The sequence below is a fragment of the Cordyceps militaris genome (assembly GCF_000225605.1).
Source record: "Cordyceps militaris CM01 unplaced genomic scaffold CCM_S00009, whole genome shotgun sequence".
In the NCBI taxonomy this organism is placed as follows: domain Eukaryota; kingdom Fungi; phylum Ascomycota; class Sordariomycetes; order Hypocreales; family Cordycipitaceae; genus Cordyceps; species Cordyceps militaris.
In genome coordinates, this window is record NW_006271977.1 from 126,107 (window position 1) to 136,611 (window position 10,505).

The 10,505-nt window shown below is 52.5% G+C and overlaps 1 protein-coding gene across 1 annotated transcript; it reads right to left on the minus strand.

Annotated features, from left to right (window-relative positions):
• Positions 1–525: 525 nt before the first annotated feature.
• CCM_09371 (RING finger membrane protein) lies at positions 526–8,853 on the minus strand (the record flags this gene model as incomplete). Its single annotated transcript, XM_006674505.1, has 3 exons — positions 526–2,094; positions 2,144–2,407; positions 4,000–8,853. 3 exons carry the CDS (start codon positions 8,851–8,853, stop codon positions 526–528), a joined length of 6,687 nt encoding a protein of 2,228 aa, XP_006674568.1.
• Between the last annotated feature and the right edge of the window lie 1,652 nt (positions 8,854–10,505).

The window sequence follows — 10,505 nt, forward strand, 5'->3', positions numbered from 1 at the left end:
CATCTCAGCCCTCTAGCTCTCACCTCACCTCGCCTCACCTCGCCTTGTTACGTTCTCCTCTTACCACCATAATCCTGTTCTAATAGAGCTCCGCCTCTTCAAGTCACAGATCACAAGACGCAACATACATGTCAACGTATAGTATTAACCTATTCCTACGCCTCGTCCTAATCCATAACGTCGTCAAGCTTCAACCCCAACCCTCCTGCGTATTGTTCTCGGCTCCCTTCCAAAAACCACCCATCTACCAGTAATTCCTTCTTTTCTCGCGTCCTCAACAGCATACAGGGGTATTGTCCACTCGCTGCCTGGTTCAAATAGAAAAAAAAATACACTTTCCATAATTCGTTATAAAAAACAAAACAACAAAGTCCCCCATCTGTCCGTTTCTCGAACAATTATAAACATTGTGGGGAGACATGCCGTCCTATACATAAAAACAAGCCCAGAAATGCAAATGCTCGCTTCCATAGTACAGCCAGGGAATATTTCTATACTCATGCGTCGCTCAACAACGATTCTTCCTTAATATGTCTCGCCCAGGTCGCTTGCATCTGCCAACTTGCGGCCGCCAGCCGTGCTAGGCCGGCTGGCCATTATCGGTTCGCGACCCACGCCAACGCTCGTTCGACGACCGGCACTCTGCCTACGACCGCCGGGCGTCGGAATCGACGAGCCGCCGGGCATTGGGATACCGCTCATGCTGCTGCCAAAGTCCGCCTTTCCATACGTCCCGCGCCGGCTCGGCGTTTGCAGGGTGCCCTCGTGCTCCTCTTCAATATCGAGATCAAGATGGTGCGTGCTGAGCGAGTGCGAGTGGCTGTGGAGAGACATGGATGATCGGGGACGGCTGAGTGGTGTGCGAGTCGACGTGCGCGACATAGGTCTCGGCGGCGCCATTTCTGTTCGTGATGGTGGTCGCGCGTACGACGACATGCTAGCCCGCGAACTAGGCCGGCTGCTGTCTGCATCGGGCGCCCGGTTAGGCAGTGGACCAAAGGAAAGACGGTTCATGTTGGAGGTGCTGAGTCTTGGTACGTGGCCTTGTCGTGACGAGGTCGACGGTCGGTAGTTTGTTGGTGTCGTCTCGTCTCCCGTGATGGACGACGTGGCTGAGCCGGCAGTGCGCTTGCGCGACCGGACCGTGACCGACGACGGAACGTTGCTGTGCTTAGCAGACCGGGGCGAGGCGCGAGGCGGGCTGCTGGCCGGGCCAGGGAGCTTCGAGCGCACATTGTGCACGCGCGCTTCTAGTCGCTGCATCTTTTCTGTTAGGGTGCGAATGTGAGACAACGAGTTGGAGGCTGGCAGCTTGTGAGAAGCCGTCCGAGAGTTGAGTAAGCGGTTGTTGGCAGGCGTGCGATTGTTGGAGCTTATGCTCGCCCCTGCGCCAGAGAGGCGCGGGGCAGCCATACGGGTGGTCGTCGACTTGGCGCGAGGCTTGGGCGTGACACTCTGGTCCATCGAAGGAAGACGGCTGGGTTTGCGCTGCAGCGTGCGGACAGGCGTCTTGGCGGGTACGGCTCTGGGCATGGGGTTGGACGTCTCCGACATGGGCGGCGACGGCGGCTCGTTGATGTCAGAGACGGTGCCCGCCTCCGACACCGGCTTGTCGTTGGGCGGCGGCGTGGTGATGAGAGGCGAGCTGGCGGTCGAGTTGGGCGACATTTCTGTGTGTCGGTCAAAGGTGGGAGAACCGAGGGCGGACATGTCGGTGGAAATGATGGACAGGTGGTGCTGGCGGGCTTCGTGCTTCTTGAGCTTGTCCTGCATGAGCTCAGCCTCAATCTTGAGATCACCTAGCTCCTCGCGCAGACGCTGGGACTCGATGCGCAGCCGCTCGCGTTCTTGCTCGCCCTGTTGCATCTCCTCGTCCATGATGACGCCACGCTCAATAGCCTGGTTAAATTTGGACTCCATATCCTCGAGCGACGACGTTGTGTTGCGCGCCTGGCGCTCAAAGTCGTCGTTGGCCACCTCAGAATCGCGCAGCTTCATCTGAAGGGCGCGGTTTGTGTTGCGGAGGACAGTAATTTCCTTTTCGAGGGCATTCTGCGCCGATGCGGCCTCCGTCTTGGATTCTTTGTATTTGCGCTGCGGACGTTAGTACGCCAACGGCCAGTCATGAGAGTGACCAGCTTACCTTCCACTCTTCCACCTCGAATCCGAGAGCCTCTGCTCGTTCCTGAAAGACTCTCTCCTGCTTCTCTGCCCTCTCAATGTCCTTTTCTAGCTCCTGCTCAAGCTCGCGGCTGGACTCGCGAAACTCGGCGAGCTCGACCTCGAGTTGCACGTATTGGGACTTGTACCAGGATAGCGCGTCCTCAACGGTGGCGCCCGCACTAGGCGGGGACGACGGCGGCTCCATGCTGTGGGTTGCGCGGCTGCTGTGGCGGTCGGGTCGCAGCTACGATGTCGAATGCGAAGCGGAGAGCATGGATACCGCTGTCGCAAAGACTTCTCTGTCTTTTGTCTGGTTGCGTCGGGGTCGACTGTTCAGGTGACTGAACGGGCGCGTGTAACAAGCGTTGCGTTTTAGGTACGTGGCAGGCAGGCGCGTATGAACGAGGCGAGTATCGAATGAGTAGAGAGACGAGGCTCAAACGCGGCGGGCGAAACAATATTAAAAAAGTATAAAAGTAGCGAAGCCGTCAAAAAGATTCAACCGACGCGCGCGTAGCTTCTGAAAATGTCCGTTTGTCGTTAGGGGGGAGGCGTTAAGTGGTAGTCCTCGCTTCCTGGTGGGGGAACGGCGGTGAGGAGTAGCCGAGGACCAAGGAAAGGTCAAAATATTGGAAGTCGCCTAGAAGTATGGCAATGGTTTGTCGGAAACAGCCTGTCGAAAGGGCTGGCGAAAAGCCCAGGCTGTTCTTTTTCACTCTTACCTTGGCTTTGAAAGTGGTGCGAGGCCCCGTTGATGGGAGAAACAAAAACGGCGGCCAGCGAGGTGGCCGGGATGCGCGCCCAAGGATGGAGAGTGTGGCGGGTGTTTTGGCCTGTGACCGTGGCCCAACTGTGGCTTCGTGTGGCTGGGGATTCATGGTACCCACTCACCACTCATGTTCCCCAGGCGCATGCTGGAGTGTCGCTGCACAACACCTTGTGCTTCTTGCAACCTGTTTGTTTTTCTCAACTTTTACCAACATTCTATATTCCGAAGAAGACCATTTCAAAGCACCAGTAAAAACAAATCACTACATACTCTGCGAAAAAACATTACTCAGTACCTATACCTCCCATCTATCCTCAGACATCAGCATCGCTACAGGCCTATGTGTAACAAAGGGTCTGCCAGAGCAGTTTTCAGTCTAGCGCACCCCTGACACCCTGCAGCCATGGGCAACCACTGCAAGGGCCCCAAGCAATAAATACAATCGCTACAAAATCGCCGCCCATGCTCTGACGTTCACGTGATTTTGTCGCCATTTACCCCGGCTCCTAACGAGTGATGATGCCTGCACACAGCAACCACGCAGTCATGCTGTATTAGAATCTCGTCACCTCAATTTCCCGGTTGCCGAGGTGCCACGACGGGGACTTTTCACAATCCTGGTTTTACGTCTCTTCTTTTTCATGTCCTCGACAGACGCGCAGCCCTTGAAGTTGGCAATATTGGTCGCACCAGGGGTCTCACACAAGTCACAGAACGTGGTGCATAAAAATCTCATATAATTACTCTCTCATACAAGTCTCAAAAAGGTACCACACGTATCAAACTACCAGACATTATTACACACGAGGGTGTTAATGGGCCAAAAATGGATACAGTAATTATTAAAGGAGATAGTAATAAGAAGTCTCATTCATCCATTTTATTTATGTATCATAGCATATAATGTACATTGTACGTAAAAAGCAAACGCATCAATCCCCCCACAGTCTAGTCCATATTTACATCCGATTACCTGCTTTCCATGATGCCCTCCCTTTCCGGGCTCCAGCCGTCGCCGCCCCAAAATTGTGCAACCGCTCGCCAATTAAGTATGCCTCGTCTCGTACCCCTAATGTCCACCCGTTGAACAAGCCGGCGAGCATCATGGCATTCTTCACCATCACGACCACCACAGCAGCCCCGGGATACGAGTAGCGGTAAAAAATGGCCAACTTTGCCATCTCCTCTGCAGTCTCACCCGCCTTTGGCAGATAGCTCGTGACCTGATAATCCACCAGATACCGAGCCACAAACGGTGGCGCGAATATCGCAAAGAAAGAAATGACCAGACCAGGAATCACAAATGCGCGCGTAAAGACGCCAACATCCGGACGCTGCCATCCTCGTCGCAACACGGTTCGCACCGCCACCGCCGCTCGGCTCTCTGGAAATAGGGATGTAATCATCCGCGAGCCAAGTTTTATATAAAGCAGACCAAGGGTCCACCCCTGCGTCAGCCGCACTGTGTGCCTGCCTTGGCTAAGAGATTCAGCCTTGTCTGATTCCATCGTGGCCGCTGTTGGAGGATTCCTGTACGTGTGCAAAGGAATGGCGACATACAGCTCCAGAAGCAACGCAATGAGCAGCGGGAAGACGACGGCAAGGAAAAAGTAAGTATACAGAAGCTGAATGGCCCATACAAACGCCGAGAATGCGCGGCTTGCTGCTCGTCGAGCGGCCACTTCTTCCTTCGCCGTCATCATCCAACCGTGCACCCTGTCCAGCACGCTGCGGCTGTAGATCGCCAGGTAGCTGACTACCCCAAGGATACAGATGCCGATACTGAAGGCATAAATGTCGTTGGTGCGAACATAGTCGGGAATAAGAGCCTTGAAGATCATCCGTCCAATCACAAGGGGTGCTATCGTAAGGCCGACGCCGGTAAAGGCCGCAAAGATCCAGATAAAGAGAATAAAGAGAAAGATGCGCGACTTGAACCTGGGAGGCACGTACACGTTGCGGTACTGATCTGAAGCGTACAAATCATTGTCCTCGTTCCCATCTTGTCGCTTGTTCTCCCCGTCGACGGCAAGAAATACCTTGCGACCCTTGGTGATCTTGACGCGATCCGAGGCCGGTGCACGGACAAATTTCCCATCGACTACCAGCTGTTTAGACTGGACCAAATGTTCTTTGTGGGCCTTTAGAGTTTCTGGATCCGCCTTTTCCGTCTCAACTCCAACGTCACCAGCGATGGTGTCTTTCCACGATTTGACGACGGTCTTGTTTGACTGGTCAACTCCCAGGAACAAGCTTCGCAACATGCCAGTTCCTTCCGAGTCTGACAGCCGCAAGTTGCCTTCTTCGTCTATTTTGCGATCTCCAAACAGGAAAGACGTTAGACGCAGGGCCCTTGCGCATCGGCGGAACCACCATGTGTACATGGCGTGGATACCGTCACCGGGCTTGAAGAACTTGATAGCCAGTGGCATCAAGAAGTTGTAAAATAATAGATCAACAGGAAACTCCAGCACTGGCTCATTGGAAGAGTAGTGGATGGGCAGTACCGTTGGCAGCGCTGTTGAGAGCCCCCAAACTACACCTCCAAGACAAATAATGACGAGCGCCCCGTACACAAACGCCGAGAACAGAATCTTTCGGAGTTGTGTAATAAGGTTCCTCTCTAGCACATCGCGTACGGGATGAAATTCCGGGTCGTCGGGGTCGCGAATAAAGTATAAAACGCCGGGACGCATAATTTTTCGGCACATGGAGACGAAGAGGGCAAAGTGAAACATGTATCCAGTGCCGACGAACCAGTGGACAAACACTGAGGTAGCAGGATAGTTGCGGGTAAACATGAGTCGTGATAGGACAGTCGTGTTGTCAAAAAGCGGGAGCAGAGCCAGATCAAGCAGCAAACCACAGTATAGGGGGAAGACGAGCATCTCAATGCTGATGATCAAGATCACCTTCATAATGCCGCTAGCCTGCTGAAGAGTGTCAATAACGCCCGCCTCCCAAGCTCTCATGAATTCGCCATTCGAGAACGGGCTGTTGCGCTGAAGATACATGGCAGCCATGCCAAAAACCGCGCCATAGCCGGCCAAGATGGCCCAGAATCGATCACCGCCAGACCAACGAGCAAGTTCAGGGTTCACAGGTTCCGTGGCCTGCGAGTCTCCCAAATTGATGACCCAGGCGTCGGGAGTCAATAGGAGCGAGGAGGACGCGATGACGTATTGTATAGCAGCCTTGACCGATGTGCCAAGTGCTTCCCACTGATCAGCATTTGGTAGAGTGAGACCATTCGCGTAAATCGTCCAGCCAAGGTGTTGAAGGACTCCAAACGAGCGAGAAGCTTGTCCCTTGAGGCTTAAAAGAGCACTGTGGCTGATGGCTGAAAAGTTTTGAATCTCCGTTGCCGACATGGGGAAATCCATGAACAAATAATCAAAGATCCTAGACCCAGCGTTAACCCAAAGGGCCCAGCATGCCTTTCGAGCTGAAACGACCTTGGAGATGGCGCTACTGGGCAAGAAGATGGTGGCCATTTCCACCAAATTAACGATACCCCAAGACACGAAAGCGCAACCCATGACAAGAGCATCTTGAATGAGCTTCGAAATCTCGACGATCATACGAACAAGACGCATGGGGCTTGCCATAAGCCAGAGGGTGACACGGCCAATGTTGTAGGGGACAAATATACACGCGAAAATGGTAACAGAGACAAGGACTGCGCAAAAGACGGCATTTTGAAACAGACCAGCGATAGGACCACGCATGCCAATCAACTCCATGACGCCTTCAAAATCCTCCATTTCGTCAATAGCTTCTTGGTCAAAGTCGTCAGCATCTTCCATATCGTCCGCGCCGAGTTGAGCGTCGTCTGCACCGACATCGCCGTCGACGACATCGACCCAAGCATCGTCGTCAGCATCATGCTCTGCGGCAGCTTGTATGTTTTGTTCGTCGATGTGGTGATCGAGGTCACCCCACATGAAATCGGCCACCCGGCCTACCAAACCAACTGGTTCCGCGTTGTTGGCAGGGACGGCACCTGGTAGAGCACCAGCAGTTGCAGTCTGGGGAGCACTGTCAGTCTGAACAGCGGTGTCAGTCTGAAGTGATTGGGCAGTGGCTTCGGGTTCGGGGGCAACATTGAAGCTCAAGTCTAGCTCAAATGGTTGTCCCTGCATATGGTTGATGGTGGGTGAGTGTACAGAGTCGTGTGTGGTGTCGTTTGAATCATCAAAGTCACCGAATATTCCTTCGCCATGTGGAGAATCGGACGTATCTTGCGCAGCTTCTTTGCGGTGGGTGGACTCAGGCTCATCGGTTGGCAGTCCTTCAAAGGTCCAGCTGTTATTCGCCAGAGGGTGTATCGAGTTGGAGCGACTGGGCCCCTCTGATGAGGCCCGGGGTCGTAGCCCGTTGGCGAATGTGGAGTTTGCGACTGCAGACTCCTGTTGGAAGACGGGCGTCGCAGGTTCGAATCTTTGCTGGTGGCGTCGATTCGTCTCGCGGGATGGGGACTCAACATAATGGCTGGAGGATGCTGCCGGGGTGTCTGGACGATCAAAAATATTTTGCGAGCTGGCAAGGGCAGATTCCTGGTTAGTCGATCCGTCTTGCCTATTATTGGATATGGCTCGGCGAGTAGCGTCAGCCCAGTAGCGAAGTCTGCCCGCGGTATCTTCTTGCTCGATGATTCGCAGAATTTCATCATGATCGCCATGAGCACGTCGAAATATGCGAAGATATTCCATGACGTGCGACGGCTCCTCCTCAGCCTCAGGGCCGGGGACGAAGATGCCGGGACGAATAGTCATGGCCCACACTTGGTTGATAGCCTCCTGTTCATCCATCTCATGTAAATCGCGATGAGTGTGGACCTCGGCGGGGGGTAGGATGAATTCACGGGGGTCACGGGGGTATGTTGGGAAGATATCATCATCGCTTTCATGACCGCCATCGTCTGCAGCTACTTCCAGTGCGGCAGGTTGCGCTGGGCCAGCGTCAAATGCGTTTACTTGAGCAGCCTCTTCCTGATCAGCAAACGCGGCGCGCATGTTCAGTTCTGGTTGTTGCTGAACGACGTAGTCGCGCACCAGGATGATCAAAATGAAGCAGATGACGACGAGAATGGTGATGATCTGCCCCTCGATGATGGACATGACTGTTCTGTTCACTCTAGGGCTCTGTGTCAAATTGCGAAGAAATGTGACGTTACTGAGCAGAGAAGCAGACGGGGAGTCAATCTCGTAGAGCACCGTGATTGTGCCGTTCTCGTCTCTGTACGATCGAAAGGAGCCCGTACCGTTGATGGTGTTTGCGGCGTATCCGATCGACTTGACGGCGAACTTTGGAATGCCACTAAGATCGCCTGGCAGATTCTTTATCATTGTCGCGGCTTGGGCCAGAGTTGTTGTAGCGGATTCGACGAGCGGATTTGCTGAGCATTGACCGAAGAATTCACTGTATAGAGAAGCTTCCCACGAAGCCTGACCGCCTCGAAGGGTCGAAAGTGAGCCGCCTAGCCCTTCGTCGCTGATCCAGAACATGAAGGACCAGACTGCTCGCATGGAGAGCGGCAGGCCGCAAATCCAGATGCCAACAGCCAGGACGGCACGAAGCCAAACCACGACATTCCGAAATATGTACTTGGCCATGTGCTCGAGGAAGATGTGAACGGGCAGCGACTGAGGCATGTCGGGCGAGTATAGTTTTGTGAATCGGAAGGATGTTTTGCAAAGCTCGCAGTATTTCTTTTGGGAATGCGAGAGCCATTCCATCAGGCATTCTTGATGGACGAACTTGATGCTGCCGCTGCATTTGCAGGGATAGAATAACGGCTCGGTTTCGGTCGCTTCGCCTCGACAGATTCGACAAATCGACGGAACGCTGTCATTAGCAGTGCCCGAGGCAATGCCCGAGGGGCGGGCGTGCCTCGGTGAAGACGGCATTATATCGTCCATTGCGCCGTGGGCAGAGGGACTAGTGGAAAGGGGAGTGTAGGACCATCAGGTTTGGTAGAAGGATGTGCGCAATGCAGGTCTGGTGTCATTTGCAATCGCAAGGTTCATAAGGTAGCAAACAGGCGCTCTTGGAGATAACTAAGGTAGGACTACCTGGTTTGAGCAGGAGATGGCAAGAGTGGGGTGTTAGTAGTGGGAACCAGCGCTAAGCTGCGGATTCACGTGGTCAAGCGAGTACTCAATACTTGGTATCACAGCTATCTCTAAATACTAATTAGTCAGAATTCAATGACGAAAGTATCACTATTAAATTTCTACAGTATTTAAATACATGATATTGATGGAGAACAGGAAGGATAAAGTAATGGGAAATATTATCAAAGAAATATCAAAATAGAGAGAATAAAACAAAAAAGAGAGGGATAGTAATAAAAGGAGCAAATTAGTGATTGAAAAGGAGAAAAAAACATAATAGATTGTACAGATTTCCAGGCTACTGCTTTCGAGAAATCCGAGATATCAGGTACCCAAGTCGTCAGGACTTTCTATAGTGGTTGAATAGTTGAATACTGACGATACTTTGCCGCACTCCATGTACCTCATTCGATCGTGTGCGTCTTGTCAGTCTGCTTCGCTGCTAAAGAAGAAATACGTTATAATTTATATATGCGTAGGATTAGCAGGGAAATCGTCTCAGTATTGGGGGGGGGGGGATGTATTCTTGTTCTTGGTTCCTGCTCTTTGATCTGACCGACTTGCTCTCCGCCATATTTGCGCTGCTTGAAGAGCGCAGCTCCTGCATCTCGCAGCTCCTGCATCTTTGCTTGACTTCCTAGTACGTGCGGTCAAATCCTTCTAGCTCATTGACTAATGCTTGCATTCCTCGCCGTCGAAACTTTGGCATCATCGCTCCTCTATGCAGGGCCTGGCGACCAATCGCTACAGCACTAAATCGATCCGGCGAACTGTAATCAGGCGGAGCAACAGAAGCGATCCGTTTACGAGGCTAGTGATGGTCAACGACGGCGGTTATCAGTAGTTAGCTGCCGCCAAACTAATGCGTCGAGGGGTTCTAGTGCCAATAACACTGCCACGTATCCTATTCACGGACACTTATTTGAAAGAAACCCACCTCATTTTAGAAGATAATATCTGGTTATTAAAATTGAACCCACTGATATCCTGGATCCCTAACACTACCAATCAATGCACTTGACTCTAGGCTTTCACTCACATATTACCCTACAATCACATTCAACGTTCTCTCAAGCTCCTCCCAAAGAAGGCTATTCTTGAGACTATTCGAAGAACATAAAGAAATTGTAAAGCCGTGTATTCCGCATGAGTTTGCGAACAAGGTGCCTGGGCACGCTTGCCCAACATTGTTCATCTCTCCATCTTCCCGTTGCTCATATGATGGCTGCAAAATGAGCTAAGAAGTCATGGCATCTCGACAATGGCAAAATGACGTTGAGCGACACCTCTTCCATCCAATCACGCGCCGCAGCAACTTGTGGTTTACGTCTGATTCTGCTTGGAGCTCGGCGAGCACAACATCTGCTTGGATGCTTTACCTTCAAAACAGACAATTGCGTGTGGCATCAGTGGGGGACGGATTTCGCCTCATCACCTGTGCACAGCACTACCCTGTT